Here is a 21,411-nt window from a genome sequence, read left to right as displayed (position 1 = left end):
TGGCCGAAGTCTCCCTCTCCTAAAACTCTGGGCTTATAATTCTAAATGTCATCAGGTGCTCACAGTGTATGACCTAGGTCAGTTTTTGGAATGCCTATGGCTTTCATTCTTTCTCATTCCATTGGTTGCAATCTTGTTGATTCATACCTAAAATATTTTTCTAATTTGGATGTTCCTGGCAATCAGACAATGCCTTTGGCCTGATCTAGGCCCTTGGATATCTTGCATGGCTTATCAAAGTAATTTCTTAACAGAACTTACTACTTTCGGTTCCTCTCTGACACAGTCACATCAGTGTTATTTTCCCACATGTTTTAATGCATGCTCCTCCTCATCATTACTACAGCAACTTTAGCATCCACACCCTCCCTCCTACCTTGCTAGGGACCCTCTTTTTAAAGACCAGTTTTTGCTCTACCTCCTCTGAGGGCTGACTCACTCAGTGAATTTATTTTCCCTATTAATTTTCCTAAGGCAGAGTCTACTTGCCTTTTCACAACTCTCTGAAGTTAGCTTTACCTTTACAACCCTGCATTTTCTTTATTCTAATGTAAGGTCCTTGAGGCCCCAAGCACCATGTGCAGTAGTATTCTAAAGCTTGTCTATTAGGTGAACACTCTATGGCATCCTGAACTACCTTTCTGCACACTTTGATTTGCTCTGAGATACTCTAGCAAGAGCACAGCCTTATGGCTGAGAGTATCAGTTGTACAGAGTCTACTCTTCTTTAGAGTAGAACACTAGTGTTAAGTAAAGGCAAAGAAAAAGAAAGTCAAAATTACCCTGCCTCCCCATGTATGAACTTGGGCAGGTGCTAACTTCCTGAGTCTCAGGTTTGTCATTGGTAAAAATAAGCGTAATAGTTATGCAGACTTTGTTGGGCTATCAAGGGAATTAAATGAGATTATGTAGCTAAAGATTTGTCACACACACAGGAGCTCAGTATTCAAGGGAGTTAGATTATATAGCTAAAAGACCTCTCTCTCTCTCTCTCTCACACACACACACACACACACCCTCAGTATCCCCTGGTTATTTCTAGGTTTATTGCCTGAAAGGTTGAAGAGGTTGGTGTATGAGAGGTGCCCTGTGTTCCCTTCCAAACATCCCAGATTCTCTGATACTCTTCCTCGGTGGGTGCTGGAGAATCATTGGTAATCCTCAGATTTCCATTCAGTTGCTTAGAAAACCGACCAGGATCTTCGAAGCTGCAGCTAAGTCCCAGCGTCTTTCTCAGGAGCCATTTATTTCCCCTTATTTCTGATTTGAGAGCCTTCACCTTTTTGGAATCACCAAGGTGGTCCGAAAAGGTCCTGCGCTTAAGGAACCTCTCCTTTGTTGTGAATCTCGGCCCCAAACCCCGCATTTGGGCGTCTAGCATCCTTAGGCCCATGGTTTATGCCCAGACGGCGTTTTTCAAGTTCAAAGCCGGGACTCCATTCTCCAGATGGGGCAGGTGTGGTTCACACTTCACCTTTTCGCGCAAAGCATCCAGGAACGTGCTTTGGACTCCCGAGGCGAGGGGCGATGGGAGAGGGTGTGGGTTTGCCTCGGGACGGAGCGCGCACTCGCTTACAAGCTCCAAACCTGGGCGCGGTCGCTCTGAGCACGAGGTCCGGAGCCGAGTCCCGCGCTCCTCTAGGAACCCGCGAGCGCCCCCGCCCCTCGCAGGCGCCCAGGCCGGGGCCGCCCGGATCCTACCCCGCGGCACGCACCCCTGACCCGCCCCGCCCCCCGGCGGCCGCGAGTGGCGGGCGGAGCGCTAGGAGAGAGGCGCGCTGGGCTGTGCGGCGCCGCCTCTCCTCGGTGCCGAGGGAGGGACGGAGGGGCCAGGCGGGAGAGAGAGAAAGCCCGACCGACCGGCTGGCCGAGAGCTGCATGCAACCGGTGGGAGGCCGGGTCGGCTGGGGCTGGGGCTCGGGCTCGGGCGGTTTCTCCGCGGATCCCTGGCGGCGAGCGCGGACGGCCCGGAGGCGGCGGCTCTGAGCTGGCAGGCGGAGGGTTGTCTCCCGCGCCCGCCTGCCCTGCTCGGTCCGAGGATGCGGGGGGGCGATGCCCGGGGCCAGGGACGCGCTCTGTCACCAGGCGCTGCAGCTGCTGGCCGAGCTCTGTGCCCGCGGGGCCCTGGAGCACGACAGCTGCCAGGATTTCATCTACCACCTGCGGGACCGCACCAGACCCCGGCTCCGCGACCCAGGTGAGTGCCGCCGCCGCTGCCCGGCGCGACCCCAGGGCCCTGGGCTGGGAGTTGGGGCCGCGCCAGGGCCTGAAGCAGGAGAGCGAGGTGGACTGGAGGGAGGAAGGCGGGTGACCACCCAGCTAGGGGAGGGGACCAGGAACTAGCGCACCGTGGCCTGATGCTGGACCCGGGCAGGAACCCCGGCGGAGGCTGCTGCGTGGAGGCCGAGTCTGGGTGGGTTGTTGCGGGGTTGGAGGGACCACGCCCGTCACCTGCGCTCGGGTCACCGGGGCTCTTGAGGGCGGCTCCCGAGCTCGGAACCCCGCGCGCCACTTCCCCGGCTCTGCGCTCCGGGCGAGGAGAGGCCGCGGCGGCCTCGCGAGTATAGGGAAGGGGGACGAGGCCAGAGGAAACTCTGGCAAGTTGGGAGTTGGGGACGGCCCCGGGCTGTGGCTGAATCCCACCGGGCGCCTCTCACCCTCCCCCTGGAGCGTCTATTTCCTTTCCTCAGTCTGGGGTAAGAAGGGCGGGGCGGGAGCCGGCGCTGGGCCGGGGGCTGGGAGCTCCAGGTCCCGGGCAGCCGGGCCTGAACCCATTCCCTCCAGGTCTCTCCGCGTGGAGGCGGCCTGGGCCTGGGCGCCCGGCTCGCCCAGCTCCCGCTGCCGGGCACACGGAGGTCGAGGGGCTCACGGGTCATGCCTTGTGCACCTACAGTTATTCTTAATGAAAGTTTCCGAAGCTCCTAACTTTGGAAAGTTCATTTATTTTGGCCTTTGATCAATTAAGGTTGGAAGAGGAAGTTTTAGTTGGAGCCGTTGGCTTTTCCCCAAGGGTCCTGGGTCTCTCGCATCTTCTCATCCACTGCCGTTTATTGGAAAACATATTCCTTCCGACTATTTACTTGAGATTCTTCTCGCCTTGAGGAGTCATTTTCTCAAATAGTCTCTCAACCTCAGTACTAAAAAAAAAAAAAAGAAAAAGAAAAAAAAAGTATAATGTAGTTAGGTTGTTAAAGATGGAATAAGAAAATGGTCCCTAATATTCCTGTGTATAAAATACTTGAAATGAGCTATTGGTGTGCAAATTATCTAGTATGAATTTTCCTCATTTTAAGCCAATCCATTACATAAAAATCCATTTACCCAAGGGTAAGTTAGAGAATTATTTGATTCATAAAGAGGTCTACCCTGAGCCTGACTTAAATAGCATTTCCTTGATAATATATCCAAGATAGGTCTGTGGGATGAAGAGAAGTTATCTATTAAAAGTTTATATCAGATTTTTTCTACTCAAAGGCTTTAAAAAAAAAAACAAGAAAAAAATAGATTGTTTCCCTTTGCCTGTGCTTATATTAATTAAGTGTATGGGATGGTCACTAATGTGTTACTTCAAAGTGGAGAATTAAGTCAAGAAAGGCTGTTGAGTTCATATTATTTCCCTAGGGGTTTAATGCCCAGCTTTTGTGTGGCTCCTTGCTGGACTGAATGTGCTACCCAGACTGCAGACAGGAAATGACAGCACTTCATTCATGAACAGGGGGCCTGGGATGATGTCCTCATTGCGGGAAAACTTCTTTCCTTAGCAGGAGAAACAAGGAAATTATCTTACTTGCTTCATCCAAAGCGAGTGTTAGTGTTGAAACGTGTCACTTCTTTGCCTGTGCCTGGGCCAGGAGTCCCCAACATTAGCACGCATAAGCAGTCCTCTGTGGATTTACCGGAGAAGATGGATGAGGCTTCTCGCTGAGTTGAATGTTTAACATGCCACATCTTTTTGTCTGATTTTTGTGCCTCTGCTCCTTTTAATCTATAAGCTAGATCCCATGTTCTTAGGTTTTTTCCTTAGCCCCTGCACTCAGAAGCCCTTACAAAAGTCATGTCTGAGTCCTTGGCTGAGAAATAGCCAGTGATATAGAGTATGCCATACTATTCTTTGAGTTCCTGAAAGCACTGCCCTGTTATCTTAAATTAGGGTACAGCAGTTTTGAGATAGCCTGGTGACCCTCTGGATCTTTGGTTTATGGTCAGGAAGTAGCCTGTTCATGAGGTAGGCTGGGGAGGTGGACTGTGAGCGCAAGATAAGAGGAACTGAGACTGAAGCCCCTATCCAAGGTACACCCTCTCTTCCAGGGCCCTTCAGCTCAGGCCAGAATCTCTCTTCACTCCCCACCTTTCTTTACCCACATTAATTCTTACATCAAATGCATTTATCTCCATCCCTTTAAAGCTGTTTGGTTGTCCAAGTCAAGAGTTCCTTTCATTTCTGAGCCTTAACGCTGAGTGGCTGGAGTAGGTGCACTGCCCAACGCTCTGAATGGTACCTATGCTGCTGTGTAGTGGGAACCAGAGCAACTACGTACAGCAGCAGTGCTGGTACGTGGGTCCCTAGAGCAGGTCATCTCAGTGGGTAACTTCCTTTTCTGTAAAGGAGCCCACTTGAATGCCATGTTTCAGCTTTTTCTGCCCATTGTCTGTCCCTGGCTACCCAATGGTAATTAGGTTTTCTTAAGCTCAACTGAGGAACTTTGGCTTTGAAAGGAGAAAAGACATATAATTCCCTGTGGATAGCAAAATGACACTGCATGTAGTATGTTTGTTCATTTTTCCAGAGATGGGATAAGCCTGGGTCACAGACCAGTGGGCCATCAGAAAGGTTATTCTTTGCCCAGGTGACTGCAGTGCTCTGATGTGGGAGTACAACCCTAGTCTTCCCTAACTTGGTGTTAAGAGAGAATTTAGTGAAAATGTGATTTAAAAAAAAAAAGAGGCTAAGTAATAAATTGAAACTTGAGTGCCTCATCCAGTCCTTCATCTGTACCAACTATGGAAAGTAAAGTGTGGGTCTTTAAGCTGAGGGTGAGCATTTTTCCATGAAGAGCAATTAGAATCCTGTTAGGTGTCATTATGTTGTTTTCATATATTGGCAATGCTAGGCATTAACTTGTGAATTTCAGCGAATAGCCTTCACAGCAGAGAGAAGAGGCAGTGCAATGGTCCTGAGATAGAAGTGTTCTTGATGTTATTTAAGGAATAGTTGAGTTCATGGGTAGCTGGCACAGAGCAAATAAGATAAAGAATGACAAGAAATATGATTAATGGTTAATGGAGGGGGAAGCTCACGTAGGATCTTCTAAACCATTATAACGGCTTTGGTTTTTACTCTGAATGAGAAGGGATTGAACAGAGAAGTGGCAACCCTTTGGCTGCTGTGTTGAGAAAACACTGTTGAAGATCAAGGGAAAAAGATAGGGAAATTTACTAGCAGGCTATTCTAGTAATCCAGACAAAGGGGATAGTGGGCACAGTTTGAAGATACAGTGCTCAGATTTGTTGATGGAATGGATGTGAGAAGTGAAATAAACACCACCCTTATGGCAGAAAGTGAAGGGGAGCTAAAGAGACTCTTGATGAAAGTGAAAGAGGAGAGTGAAAAAGTTGGCTTAAAGCTCAACATTCAGAAAACGAAGATCATGGCATCCGGTCCCATCACTTCATGGGAAATAGATGGGGAAACAGTGGAAACAGTGTCAGACTTTATTTTGGGGGGCTCCAAAATCACTGCAGATGGTGACTGCAGCCATGAAATTAGAAGACGCTGACTCCTTGGAAGAAAAGTTATGACCAACCTAGACAGTATATTCAAAAGCAGAGACATTATTTTGCTGACTAAGGTGCGTCTAGTCAAGGCTATGGTTCTTCCTGTGGTCATGTATGGGTGTGAGAGCTGGACTGTGTAGAAAGCTGAGTGCCGAAGAATTAATGCTTTTGAACTGTGGTGTTGGAGAAGACTCTTGAGAGTCCCTTGTACTGCCAGGAGATCCAACCAGTCCATTCTGAAGGGATCAGCCCTGGGATTTCTTTGGAAGGAATGATGCTAAAGCTGAAACTCCAGTACTTTGGCCACCTCATGTGAAGAGTTGACTCATTGGAAAAGACTCTGATGCTGGGAGGGATTGGGGGCATGAGGAGAAGGGGACCACCGAGGATGAGATGGCTGGATGGCATCACGGACTCAATGGACGTGAGTCTAAGTGAACTCTGGGAGTTGGTGATGAACAGGGAGGCCTGGCGTGCTGCGATTCATGGGGTCGCAAAGAGTCGGACACGACTGAGCAACTGAACTGAACTGAAGGATGACACCAAGACTTTTTTACCTAAGCAGCTCCATTTACTTGCAAGACTTTAGGAGGAGCAGAGTTGGAAGGAAAATAAGGAAGTTTTTATTAAAATTTTTTGTTTACTAAAGATTTTTTGTACCTATTATATATGCAATATCTTTTAGTTAGTTCCACAGTGACCTGAGGCATGAAAGTCTTCTTTGATGTTATCAACTGGTCAGTGCTCATACTTTGTAACTGGGGACTTCACTCTTATTTCCTCAAGAGGGCCAGTTGATGTAGGAGAGCAGTTATTACTAAAAGATCTTTTCTTGCATGGAATGAAAAGCTCTGTTTAACTTCCACTCATTGATCTTGATTATACTTATTTCAGTCAAAAAAGAATTCATCTCTTCTCCATTTGGCTGTTGGGGGTAGTGATTGTAACTTTTCTCATCCTGTTTCCACATCTGGAAAAGAAAAGAGGATTGAATCAAGTCATTTCTAGGTTTTAACCATGTTTTATAATTTTCTTTGTAAGTCTGTTCTTCTGAAGGATGCCAACCACATCTGTGCCAAGCACTTTATGTAGGTCATTTCATTTAATCCTCATAACGTCTTCTAAGACCTTGCTGCTCAAAGTGTTCAGCTGTGTACCAGCAGCATCAGCAGCATCTGGGAGCTTGTTAGAAATGCAGACTTTCAGGCTCCCCTCCAGACCTACTCATGTGAATCTGTGTCTTAACAGGATCCTCAGGTAATTCATAGGCACATTAAAGTTTGAGAATCGTTGCTAAAAGAGATTGTATACGTGAATAAATTGAAGTGCAGAGAGCTAAACTAGCCCAGAGCCATGGGTTCCTTTGAAAGAAACAGAGAGTCAAGTCTAAGTCTGAGTAGCTTCTAGGTAAACACATCACATATTCTAAGTATCTGGGAGTTACTGTCAATGAAAATTTCCTAGGTTATTTTTTTCATTTAAATGTCTTTATTCTGTTTTTCTATAATGGATTTAATCTCTAACTGTAGGTTAAATTCTATGTAGTTATAAAGATTTTGCTCAGTATTTTTACTTTTACTTTTTAAAATTAAAGTGTAGTTGATTTACAATGTTAAGTTAGTTTTAGGTATGTAGCAAAGTAATTCAGTTTTATACACACACACACATATATCTTCTTCTCCAATTTTTTAATGTTTTAGTTGTTATATTGATTATAGTTCCTTGGGCTATATAGTAGGTCCTTGTGTTTATTTATTTTTACATATAATAGTGTATATCTGTTAATCCCAAACTCCTAATTTATTCCTCCCTCTTTAGTTACCATAAGTTCATTTTCTGTGTGAGTCTGAGTCAGTTTCTGTTTTGTAAATAAGTTCATTTGTATCTTTTTAGAATTTCTTTAAAAATTCCACATATAAGTGATATTTGTCTTATGTGTGATATCATATCATATGATATTTGTCTTTCTGACTTACTTAGTGTAATATTCTCTAGGTCCATCCATGTTGCGGCAAATGGCATTATTTCATTCTTTTTCCTGGCTGAGTAGTATTTCATAACGTGTGTGTGTGTGTGTGTGTGTGTGTGTGTGTGTGTGTGTGTGTGTGTGTGTGTAGTATTTCATAATGTGTGTGTGTGTACACACCACATCTTCTTTATCCATTCATCTGTTGATGGACATCACTCAGTATCTTGGTCATGAATTCTTTTATTCATGATACAAGTTTTCCATTGATATTCCAGCTTTGTATTTCTAGGGTTTTTGTTTGTTTTTTTTTAATTTTTCTGGTGAACTTGAGAATGTTTGGGGGCTTCCCTGTTGGCTCAGACGGTTAAGAATCTGTTTGCATTTAGACCCAGGTTCAGTCCCTGGGTTGGGAAGATCCCCTGGAAAAGGGAATGGCTATCCACTCTAGTACTCTTGCCTGGAGAATTCCATGGACAGAGGAGCCTGGTGGGCTAAAGTCCATGGGGTCACAGAGTTGGACACAACTGAGCGACTAACACCAGAGATTGTTCACCTGATCAGGGTGTGAAGTAGATCTTTATGGCATGTCACTGATGATCCCTCTCTCTAGGTGGATGTTAACCCTAGTTAGAAGATGCTTTTTTCTAGACTGGTTTTCTAGATTGATTTTCAACCTTAGTTGCATGTTAGAAACACTTAGGGAGCTCTAACAAACAAACAACAATAAAGAAACTATCAATGACTGAGCTCTACCGTGACCAATTAAATTGGAATCTCTGGTGGTGGGACCTAGTATTGGTGTATTTTTATATATGTTTTTCAGTTGGTTCTAATGTGCACCAGGTGGAAGGTAACTGTTGAGTGAGACCAATAAGTGAAGAATGAACCCACCTAACCCTTCTCATGGAGAAGGAAATGGCAACCCACTCAAGTACTCTTGCCTGGAAAATCCCGTGGAAGGAGGAGCCTGGTAGGCTGCAGTCCATGGGGTCACGAAGAGTTGGACACGACTGAGCGACTTCCCTTTCACTTCTCACTTTCGTGCATTGGAGAAGGAAATGGCAACCCACTCCACTGTTCTTGCCTGGAGAATCCCAGGGACAGGGGAGCCTGGTGGGCTGCCGTCTATGGGGTCGCGCAGAGTCGAACACGACTGAAGTGACTTAGCAGCAGCAGCAACCCTTCTCAGCTCAACTCATATTTCATTTTTGCAAAATTAGGAAAGATGGTATCAAGGCAGGCACTTTGACTGTTACCTTGTACAGTTACCACCCAAATCAACTAACTGATTCTTAAATTTCTTTTGACAGTATTACCCCCAATTTTTATTTTGAGGACTCTTTAAAAATATCATGAGAATCCATTATATTCACTCAGTGTAGGGGAAAAAAGAACAAATTGAGAAAATCATGTCCAAATTATTAAAAGGCCAGGAAGTGGAACTGTCATTAATTAATGTCACCTTACATTTATTTAGAGTGAAGTAACTTATTAAAAGATGTACATGTAGAATAATAATTAAATATAGTTCATAAGGAAAAATTTCCAAAATAATCACTGAGATTAAACAGTAACCTTAATTCAGATTTTCAAAGAAAGTCAAGAGAAAAATCAGCCTTAAAACACTGAATTTTTATGAATAGACATTGGTGTGATTATGCACAATGGGATTAATTTTTAAAAATTAATGTTAATTGCAATCAGGAACTGGAGAGTCTTATAAGGAATGAGTGGCATATTGGATGCACAATCTGTGAAAATTTAATTTGCATTTACTTCAGTGACATTTTAGGGCTTCTTCGTAAATATTTTATTTAAACAAGTGTGTTTTCATCTCCGTGGGATTCTTCTACATGGATCAGTGAGTGCTTTAGTCATGAGGTAATTTTCAAGAGGGAAAAACAAAAGCAAATTCTGGTAAAAGCATCATAGGCAGCCTTGTGGCCAGCCACCTCTTTCAGAATAAACAAAGTACAAACTTTTTATGTAGGCTAAACTTTCAAGGAAAACTTAAGCTGACACCTAAGGGAAATCACCCATCCCTGTTATGTATAGAACATGGGCCTTGCTTTCACCTTAAAAGCATACTGGCACTTTCGTGTTTGTGTGTGCATGTGGATTTTCTCATATGGTTGGCTTAAAAATACATATATCAGAATCCCTTCCTAAGTGACTTACTTGAGGAAACTAGTAAGTTCCAGGGAAAGGGAGGAGCTTAATGAGAGGCACCAGTGGGAGAGCAGTCTCACTTTCCAAAAGACAACTCTGGAGTCTGTATTTCTGCTTTCTAAATGAAATCACATTTGAGCCATAAATGTTTACCACTTCAAGTGTTTCGTTGAACTAGCTCAAAGTATGGCTTTAAACCCAGGCAAACTCCAACAAGTAGGTTCTGCAGGTCTTGAAATATTCCTCATGCATGTATTTTTATCACACAGCAACGTTTATACCAACACTGATAGAACTGCATTCAAAAGAAAAAAATCTCACCCAGGAAATAAAGATGACAAAGTGGACTAAGCAAGAGCTTTGGAATCAGAATCTGGTCCTGCCCTTACTAGTTTTATGACCTTGAGCAAAATATTTAATTCTTCACATTGTTCGGGACTTCCGTGGTGGTTCAGTTGGTAAGGAATCTGCCTGCAGTGCAGGAGACCCAGATTCGATCCATGTATAAATGGGAGTGGAGGGCTGTTACAGCACAGCACCCAGAGTAAGTGCTCAAGTGGATGCTCAGTAAATGGATTTGGTGGTAGTAGTATCACCTGTCTATGCTTCCCCTCAGCTGCTGGATCATCAAAAAAGCAAGAGAGTTCCAGAAAAAGTCTACTTTTGCTTTATTGACTACGCCAAAGCCTTTGATTGTGTGGATCACAATAAACTGTGGGAAATTCTTAAAGAGATGGGAATACCAGACCACCTGACCTGCCTCCTGTGACCTACACCTGACCATACCTCCTGTATGCAAATCAAGAAGCAACAGCTAGAACTGGACATGGAACAATAGACTGGTTCCATACCAGGAAAGGAGTACGTCAGGCTGTATATTGTCACCCTGCTTATTTACCTTCTATGCAGAGTACATCATGCCAAATGCTGGGCTGGAAGAAGCACAAGCTGGAATCAAGATGGCCGGGAGAAATATCAATAACCTCAGATATACAGATGACACCACTCTTATGGCAGAAAGCAAAGAAGAACTAAAGAGCCTCTTGATGAAAGTGAAAGAGGATAGTGAAAAAGTTAGCTTAAAGCTCAACATTCAGAAAACGAAGATCATGGCATCCGGTCCCATCCCTTCATGGCAAATAGATGGGAAAACAATGGAAACAGGAAGAGACTTTATTTTTCTGGGCTCCAGAATCACTGCAAATAGTGACTGCTGCCATGAAATTAAAAGACGTTTGCTCCTTGGAAGAAAAGCTCCGACCAACCTAGACAGCATAATAAGAAGCAGAGATATTACTTTACCAACAAAGGTCCCCCTAGTCAAAGCTATGGTTTTTCCAGTAGTCATGTATGGATGTGAGAATTGGACTCTAAAGAAAGCTGAGTGCCAAAGAATTGATGCTTTTGAACTGTGGCACTGGAGAAGACTCTTGAGAGTCCCTTGGACTGCAAGGAGATCCAACCAGTCCCTCCTAAAGGAAATCAGTCCTGAATATTCATTGGAAGGACTGATGCTGAAGCTGAAGCTCCAAAACTTTGGCCATCTGATGGGAAGAACTGATCACTGGAAGAGACTCTGATGCTGGGAAAGATTGAAGGTGGGAGGAAAAGGAGATGACAGAGAATGAGATGGTTGGATGGCATCATTGACTCGGAGGACATGAGTTTGAGTAGGCTTCGGGAGTTGGTGATGGACAGGGAAACCTGGTGTGCTGCGGTCCATGGGGGTCACAAAGAGTCGGGCACGACTGAACGACTGAACTGAATGTTGTGGGTTTGATTCCAGATCAGTACAGTAAAATGAATTTTTTAGTTTCTCAGTATCTATAAAGGTTATGTTTACACCATTCTGTGATTTCTTCAGTGTACAATAGCACTATGTCTTTAAAAAGTACATAATTTAAAAATACTTCATTGCTAAAAGATGCTAAGCATCTTCTGAGCCTCCAATGAGTCATATTTTTTGTAGTAGTAACCTCAAAGATCACCAAAACAAATATAATAATAATGAAAAAGTATGAAATATTGGGAGAATTATCAAAATATGACAGAGAGACATGAAGTGAGCAAGTGTTGTTGGAAAAATGGGCTGATAGGCTTGCTTGATGTGAGGTTGACACAAACCTTCAATTTATTTTTTTAAAAATGCAGTGTCTGTGAAGTGCAATAAAGAGAAGCACAACAAAATGAGGTAAGCCTGTAATCATTCATAGACAAAATTTACTATTTTACTTTTTTGTAAACTTAGGATTTTATCACCACTTATTAGCTCTGTGACTCTCTAAAGTTATTCAGTCCCTGTGTCTTAGTCTGCTTGTGAATAAAGTGGTGTGCTATTACCCAAGCAAAATACAAGATGCCAAAGTATTCAAATTATTCAAATTCAAATGTGAATTTCATATAAATAGCAAGTATCCATTGTTTATCTGAGATTCAAATCAAATTGGGCATCTTACATTTTTATTTGCTAAATATAGCAACCCTACGTTAGTATCTATCTCTTATTACATGTGAAATACTTATCATAGTATCAGGCACATAGTAAGTGCTCAGTAAATATTAGCCATTGTTACTACTATTTTTATAATTTTTCAATGATGAACAATCATTATCATGTAATTATTGTGATGAATATATACATATATTCCAAAAGGTAGATAACTGTTTTTACTTAACCTTTCTTTGGGGTTATTTCTAGCATCTGATTTTTCCTTTCTATAAATAATATTTTGTATCTATAGTATCCCACTCTCCTTTAAGAAAATTTCTTAATAATTAATCATCATCGATGGATTCCAATTGCTTTCCAGCATATCTGGGCCAGTTAGCACTGCTACATGTCAACAGTCAGTATACTACCATTAGGAGGTATAATGTGACAAAAGGTGGCTAATTCAACATGTTTTGAGTGCCTACCTGGTTGTTGTTTCAACTTGAATATTTTTGTTGGTAGTATTGAATGTTTTTAATATTTTAAACCAGTTTAAGTTTTCTGTTATGAGAATTTTGTGTGCTTATTCTCTACCAGGTATAAATATTTATTTTGAGACTCTTAATGTATTTCTTACCAATTTGCATTAGTTGGATGATAAATATTCTGTCAAATTAGCTTATAGAAGGAGCAGTGTATCGTCAGTGTACTCAGGTTGTCTGTCTATACTCAATCTATTCCACTAGACTGCCTTTTAAAATGTTAGGAGTCCATCAAGAAATAGAAATTCTTTGTAACATTCTTTCCATGCAAAGTGCCTTTATTTATGTGAGGTATGAAAAAAATTGTTATGTAACTTGAATCTCTTTTTCCTTCCCCCTGTTCAGTCTTCCCCTAGGACTGTAGCCATAAGATCTGATCATTCTTCTAATTATAATTAAGTTAAATTTTAAAAAAAATCATCCATTGAGTGCCTGTTAAGTGCCAGGTGGGCTTTCCTGGTGGCTCAGATGGCAAGGAATCTGCCTGCGATGCAGAAGAGCTGGGTTCTGTCCCTAGGTCTGGAAGATCCGCTGGAGAAGGAAATGGCAACCCCTCCAGTATTCTTGCCTGGAGAATCCCATGGACAGAGGAGCCTGACAGGCTACAATCCATAGGGTTGCAAAGTGTTGGACACGACTGAGCAACTAACACGAAGTGCCAGGTACTAGGTTGGGTATCACTGATTTGAAAATACATTAGCCGTAATTACTGCCCCTATGGAACTGAGATAAAGCAATAATTGCAATTAATAAAGATCACAAGGGAGACATGTACTGGATACAGTGTGGGAAAAGAGAGAAATAATTATTCAGTGGGTCTATAGAGAACTCCTGGAGAAGTTGATTCTTGGGTGGAGCACTTTGCCTGGAATGTGTACGGGAGAAAGACATTTGAGAAATTCACAAACATTATAGGATGAGAGAGAACAGGTCTTTGGTAATAGTCAGTGAAGCATGTATTGAGAATGTTAAGAGTTGAGCCTGCTCTAGTAAACACTAGTTGTCAGATCATGGAAGTCCTTGTTTGCCATTGTCAAAGTCCCACAGAGGACTTGGGCTGGAATACTCTGATGCAGGTATCTTGAAAGAAGTACAGTTTAGAGTGATGAGCCCAAAGGATCCATTCTCAGCAAAGTAGTTTGGAGATTTGAGGATGGGGCAAGTTCTGTGGATGCACTTCTCAAGTCTTCCTGGTTCTCATGGGAAAAAACCTGACGTTGCTGGTGATGTTCTTCCTTACTGAGTTAAGGTCCTAACAGATTAGAATCACTGCATGGGTGATTACCTATTCAGATCCCCAAGTGTGTCACCCTGAAACTCAAGTGTAATTACCTCATCTAGTTGTAAAAACTGCCTTTAGCAAGTGTAGTCATCTGGTTCAAACATCTGGATTTCAGATAAAATTTCAGACTGCGCCAACAGTAACATCTTGCTTCCTTGCCTGTTTATTTAATAATGAAAAAGCAGTGTGTTCAGTTGCATTGCAGTCATTCAGTTTGAGGATATGCACAGTCTGTTTTCTCTGATGTTATAGGGCCGTGAAGGGAGCAAGCATGGCAAGCCTAGTGCCTACCAAACCATGCTGTGGAGATGGTGGTTTATTCTATATACAGGGGCTGCCAAGAGGCCAGTACAGTTCTTTAAATGAAATGAATGCCCTTAGGCAGGTCCTACACTTTTCCACTTCTCGTGTCCGCCCCACCTCCCCTGTGCCACACACTTTATTTATCACGTTTAGGGGATATGCCTGGCTACTGAAGACATTTCAGTTTGCATTAGCTATAGCACTGCAGACCAAATGAAGAGTTTTAAGCTGAAAACTGAGGTGAGCAGATTTGTCCCCTGATGAGATGACTCTGGAGGCAGGATGAAGGTTGATTGCAGAGATTATGATTAGAAATGCCATTCACTTACTCATCAAACGTTTATTGAACCTCTCCCAAGTACAAAGCTCTATTCGAGGTATTGTACACACCTAGGTACCTTGATACAGTATTGTACATACACTAGGGAATCAAACAGAATATAAAAAGCTTGCCTTATGAAATTTACAGGTTGACTAGAGGAAAATACTATGTAAATAAGCTAATTACAGAGTATGTTAGCTACTGATAGTGCTAAGGAGAAAAATAAAGCATGGAAAGAGAATAGGTGTGGGAACTAAAATAGCATCACTGAGAAACTGATGTATGAGTAAAATCCAGAGATGTGGGAGCAAGATGTGCACATATCAGGAGGAGGAACATTCCAGGCAGCAGAATAGCAGGTGGAAAGGTCCTGAGGCAGGTGCATGCTTGGTATGTTTAGGTATTAGCCAGGGGCAGTGGGACTGCGGTGGAGTTGGCCAGGAAGAGGAAAGTTATTAAGTTAGGAAAGTATTATGTGCAAATATAATTGCAGTTTTGGACCATGAATTTTAAATCATTCTAACTAGGCTTGAACACATCTTTATTAAAAGTAGAAACCATTACAGTCAGCACATTTTTGCCAATAATATGTAAGTTTGACTATTCCTGTAGAGTAAAAATCCATGCTTTGAGATTCAACAAACTCTTGGAAAGCATTTTCTGCCTCCTGCTGGTTGTAGGAGTGTTTTCCTGCAAAAAGTTGTTGAGTTACTTAAAGAAGTGGTAGTCTGTTGGCAAGAAGTCAGGTGAACATAGTGGGTGAGGCAAAACTTCATAGACTAATTCATTCAACACTTGAAGCATTGGTTGTGTGACATGCTGTTGGGTGTTGTCATGGAGAAGAATTGAGCCCTTTCTGTTGACCTGTGCTGGCTTCAGGCATTGCAGTTGTCAGTGCATCTCATTGATTTGCTGAGCATACATCTCAGATGTAATGATTTTGCTGTGATTCAGAAAGCAAAAAAGTGGATCAGATGGGCAACAGGCCACCAAACAGTGACCAGGACCTTTTTTTGGGTGCAAGTTTGGCTTTGGGAAGTGCTTTGGAGCATTTTCTCGGTCCAGCCACTGAGCTGGTCAGTGCTGGTTGTCATATAAAATCCACTTTTCATTGCACGTCACAGTCTGCTTGAGAAATGGTTTGTTGTTGTATAGAATAAGAGAAGACGATACTCAAAAAGGATGTTTTTTTTTTTTATCTTTGTACAGCTCATGAGGCATCCACTTATCAAGCTTTTTCACCTTTCCAGTTTGCTTCCAATGCTGAATGACCATAGAATGGTTGACGTTGAGTTCTTGAGCAACTTCTCATGTAGTTGTAAGAGAGTCAACTTTGATGGTCCTCTCAGTTGGTCATTGTCAACTTCTGATGGCCAGCCAGTGTTCCTCATCTTCAAGGGTCTCATCTCCTTTGCAAAACTTCTTGAACCACCACTGCATTATATATTCATTAGCAGTTCCTAGGCCAAATTTGTTGTTGATGTTGCAAGTTATTTCTGCTGCTTTATGACCCGTTTTGAACTCAAATAAGAAAATTGTGCAGATTTTCTTCTTGTCTCCCATCATTTCCCTAGTCTAAAATAAACATAAAATACACAGAAAGTAATAAATTATTAGTAAAAAAAGTAAAGTGAGAAATGCACGTTTAAAATGTGTAATATAACCACATTTATTTAAAAATTGTATTCCAGTATCAAATGGAAGATTTCAACAGTACAAAAACTTCAGTTACTTTTGCATCAGCCTAATAGTAGCTGAGATCAGAGAAGTGATGTCATGTTGATTGAGGCCCTAGAAACCACTGCCATTTTTACTCAGAGAAAGATGGGAAGCCATCAGAAAGTTTGAAGCAGAAGGGTGATAATAACTGAGTTAGAAATGGGAAGGATCACTCTGACCAGCATATAGAAAATAGGCTGTTAGAAGGGTGGAATCAAGGAGAGCAGTGATGTGGATGGTGTGAGAGATGAGGGTAGCTTAGACCAGAGTGTTAGCATTGGAGATGGTAAGAAGTGGTCAGATTCTAGGTAGCTAGCAGGTAGAGAAATAAGTTTGAAGGGAAAATTGGGAGCTCAGTTTTGGGTGTGTTAGGTTGGAAATGCTTATTAGAGTGTCAAGTAGGGAAGAGACTAGGAAGCTGGACTTAAAAGTGTGTGAGAAAGATGACTGTCCTGGAGACACAGATGTGAGCGTTGTAGACTTGGCTGTGATATTTAAAAGGAATCATCTGGGAAGGCGGTGTTGCCTAGAGGTGAGAAGAGGACTGAGTTCTGGAACTCTCCAATATTAAAAGGATGGAGAGAAAATGAGGAACCAGCAAAAGAAGTCTAATAGAGACCAGAAGATCCAACCAAGAATATTGACCTGAAAGCCAAGATGAAGAAGAAATTGTGTGGAAGAGGAAAAAGCAAACATCTGTGCCATATGCTGCCATTAGGTCAAGTAGAATGAGCGCTGATCATTACCACAGCAGTTAAGTGACGTAGGAGTCATTGGACATGAAGTTGATTAGCCATTATCATTGAGAGGTGAGAACAAGCCAGACTGGAATGGCCTTAAGAGAAACTGATGGGAGAGGAATTGGGGACAATAAAAACAAAACAAACTACTCTTTCAAGTGTTTCTGTAGACAAGAGTAGAAAGAAATGAGTTTGTAGTCATTGGTGAGGAAAGTGAGATCAAGGGGTTTTTTTGTTTGTTTTTTCTTTTTAATTTTTTAATCAAAGGATAGTTGCTTTACAGAATTTTGTGGTTTTCTGTCATACATCAACAAGAATCAGCCATAGGTACACCCATGTAACCTCCCTCCCATCCCCATGCCCCTCCCATCCTTCAGCCTCTCATAGAGCCCCTGTTTGGGTTCCCTGAGTCATATAGCAAATTCCCATACCATATGTAAAATAGATAGTCAAAGGGTTTTTGTTTTTATTTAAAGTTATAAGAGATAACAGCACTTAGGTGATGGGAATGATCTGGTAGAGAACAAAAATTCATGGTATAGGATAATGAGGGGAGACTTGCTGGAGGGATATCCTTGAGTGGGCGTTGGGATATGCTCCTTGAGGTCAAGGAGCAAGTCTGTCTCTATATATATAGACACACACACACCATCGGCATAAAGATGACAGTTCAAGCTGAGAGATTAGATGCATCTACCAAGGAGTAACTGAAGATGAAAGAAGTCAACTAGCTAGAGGTGAGGGAGGGAGAAGGAACCCACAAAAGAGACTGAAAAGGAATAGCAAGTAGGGTGGGAGGAAAATCAGGAGTGTGGTGGCCTAGGAGTGCAGAAAGTATTCCTAGGAGGATGGCATGAAACCTTATGTGAAATGCAGCTGGTGGGTCAGGTATGTTGAAGACCAAGGACTGCTCATTGCATTTAGCAATGTGGTAGTTCACTGATGACCTTGAACTGAGTGGTTTTGAAGTGGGGATAGGTGAATAGAGTGGGTGAAAGTCTGATTATAGTCTCTTTAAGAGATTATGAGAGGAGAGAAGTTGAAGAAAGAGAACATACCCTGCTTTTTTGTTTCATTGTGAAGGAAAAGGGAGGACAAAGTGATTCAAAAGATGGTTTGTAAAGAAAGAAGAAAATAATTGTTGGTATGCTAGAGAGATGTTAAAAATGATGCAGAGGGTTGAACTGCCTGAGTGATGTTTGAGTTGGTGGGTTTTTCAACCAGTTCATTTGTTGTCAAGGAAACAGGGCAGAGTATGTGGCTCCAGGTGAGTAGGTGTGGTTTGGGAACTTATAGAATTGTCTTCTGATTGCTCTTCCATTATCAGTGAAAAAAGAGGCTTCAGGGTCACCATCTGAGAGTGAGAGTGGGGTAGAAGATGCTGAAAGTTTGAAAAGAGGAAAGGTAGAAATAATAGTCCAGAAGGTAGGAGATTGAGTGGATTAGGGAAGTAGAGTATGCCTGCCAGACAACATTAAGGGCCCACTTGAAGGTGGTGCTTGTGAATTTAAAATGATATCCACTAGCATGGATATAAGCTTTTCTCTCACCACGTGCAGCTGTGTTTGTACAGGCGTGAAGTAACAGGAGCAGCCTTGTGCTTATGTATGACAATGAAAGTATGGCAAGAGAATTGATAGTATATAGATAACCTACTGAATGGGAAAAGATACTTGCAAATGATATAACCAGTAAGGGGTTAATAGCCAATATATTGGACTGGCCAGAAAGTTCATCTGGGTTCTTCCAGAAGATGTAACAGAAAACCCCCAATGAACTTTTTAAGCCAGCTCAGTATATAAACAGCTTATATAACTCAGCGTCAAAAAAACCTGATTAAAAAATGGACAGAAGACCTCAGACATTTTTCCAAAGAGAACATGCATGCACATGGCTACCACGAACATGAAAAGTTGCTCAACATCTCTAGTCATCAGTTCAGTTCAGTTCAGTCGCTCAGTCGTGTCCGACTCTTTGCGACCCCATGAATCGCAGCACGCCAGGCCTCCCTGTCCATCACCAACTCCCAGAGTTCACTCAGACTCACGTCCATCGAGTCAGTGATGCCATCCAGCCATCTCATCCTCTGTTGTCCCCTTCTCGTCCTGCCCCCAATCCCTCCCAGCATCAGAGTCTTTTCCAATGAGTCAACTCTTCTCATGAGGTGGCCAAAGTACTGGAGTTTCAGCTTTAGCATCATTCCTTCCAAAGAAATCCCAGGGTTGATCTCCTTCAGAATAGACTGGTTGGATCTCCCCGCAGTCCAAGGGACTCTCAAGAGTCTTCTCCAACACCACAGTTCAAAAGTATCAATTCTTCGGCACTCAGCCTTCTACACAGTCCAACTCTCACATCCATACATGACCACAGGAAAAACCATAGCCTTGACTAGATGGACCTTAGTCCGCAAAGTAATGTCTCTGCTTTTGAATATACTGTCTAGGTTGGTCATAACTTTTCTTCCAAGGAGTAAGTGTCTTTTAATTTCATGGCTGCAATCAGGGAAGTGCAAATCAGAACCACAGTGAGGTATCACCTCATACCTGTCAGAATGGATAGCATCAGAAAGGACATACATGACAAATGTTGAGGATGTGGGAAAAAGGAAACCCTCACAAACTGTTGGTGTTGGTGGAAATGTATACTGGTGCAGCCACTGTGGAAAACAGAATGGAGGTTTCTCAAAAAACTAAATAGAAGAACTAACATTTGACTCAACAATTCCACTCTTGGGTATATATCCAGAAAAGAAAGCACTAGTGGGAAAAGATTCCTGTACCCCAGTGTTTATACCAGTTTTATTTACAATAGCTGCTTTCAGGTATGGAACAACCTAAGTGGCCATCAACAGATACATGAATAAAGAATGTGCATATATATACAAGGGAATACTACTCAGTCATTAAAAGGAATGAAATTTTACCATTTGCTACAACGCAGATGGACCTAGAGCGTGTTATGCTTAGTGAAATTAGTCAGTCAGATACAGACAAATACTCTTAAGTTATCACTTATGTGTGGTATCTAAAAAATATGGCAAACTAATAAATATAACAGAAAAGAAGCAGATGCATAGATATAGAAAACAAACTAGTAGTTACCAGTGGGGAGAGGGTAGGAGAGAAGGGCAATATAGTGGTAGAGGATTTAGAGATACAAACTATTAGTTACAAACCAAGCCATGGGATATATTGTACAATACAGGGGACAAAGTCAATATTTTATAAGGCTATAAATGGAGTATAATTTTTAAGAACTGTGAATTACTATATCGTATACCTGTAATTTATTAAATGTCCAGATGTGCAAGCTGGATTTAGAAAAGGCAGAGGAACCAGAGAGCAAATTGCCAACATCCACTGGATCATAGAAAAAGCAAGGGAATTCCTAAAAATATTTACTTTTGCTTCATTGACAATGCTAAAGCCTTTGTGTGGATCACAACAGACTGTGGAAAATTCTTAAAGAGATGGGAATACCAGACCACCTTATCTGCCTCCTGAGAAGCCTGTGTGCAAGTCAAGAAGCATCAGTTAGAACTGAACATGGAGCAATGAACTGGTTCAAAACTGGGAAAGGAGTACGTCAAGGCTGTGTGTTGTCACCCTGTTTATTTAGCTTATGTGCAGAGTACATCATGTGAAATGCCAGGCTAGATGAAGTACAAGCTGGAATCACGAGATGATACCATGCTAATGGCAGAAAGCAAAGAAGAGCTAAAGAGCATCTTGCTGAAGTTGAAAGAGGGGAGCGAAAAAGCTGGCTTAAAACTCAACTTCAAAAAAATAAAGATTATGGCATCTGGTCCCATCACTTAATGGCAAATAGATGGGGGAAAAAATGGAAACAGAGACAGATGTTATTTTCTTGGGCTCCAACGTCACTGTGGATGGTGACTGCAGCGTGAAATTAAAAGACGCTTGCTCCTTGGAAGAAAAGCTATGACCAACCTACACAGCATATTAAAAAGTAGAGAGTATACAAAGGTCCATATAGTCAAAGCTATGGTTTTTCCAGTAGTCATGTATGGATATAAGCGTTGGACCGCAAAGAAGGCTGAGTGCCAAAAAAACTGATCCTTTCAAACTGTGGTGCTGGAGAATACCCTTTAGAGTTCCTTGGCCAGCAGGGAAACCAAACCAGCCAATCCTAAAGGAAA

The 21,411-nt window shown here is 42.3% G+C and overlaps 1 protein-coding gene across 2 annotated transcripts in view; it reads left to right on the top strand.

The window, feature by feature from the left end:
• The first annotated feature begins 1,743 nt into the window (after positions 1–1,743).
• SYT9 (synaptotagmin 9) overlaps positions 1,744–21,411 on the top strand; it is a 211,948-nt gene continuing 192,280 nt past the window's right edge. For both annotated transcript variants that reach the window (XM_027979417.3, XM_027979418.3), the window contains exon 1: positions 1,744–2,197. In XM_027979417.3, the coding sequence (XP_027835218.1) occupies positions 2,053–2,197 (145 nt within the window). In that variant the 5' untranslated portion in view covers positions 1,744–2,052. The remainder of the gene's footprint in view (positions 2,198–21,411) is intronic.

This window comes from Ovis aries, chromosome 15, assembly GCF_016772045.2.
Source record: "Ovis aries strain OAR_USU_Benz2616 breed Rambouillet chromosome 15, ARS-UI_Ramb_v3.0, whole genome shotgun sequence".
Classification (NCBI taxonomy): Eukaryota; Metazoa; Chordata; class Mammalia; order Artiodactyla; family Bovidae; genus Ovis; species Ovis aries.
The sequence above is the reverse complement of the archived record's forward strand: the minus strand, read 5'-3'. Positions and strand labels throughout refer to the sequence as shown.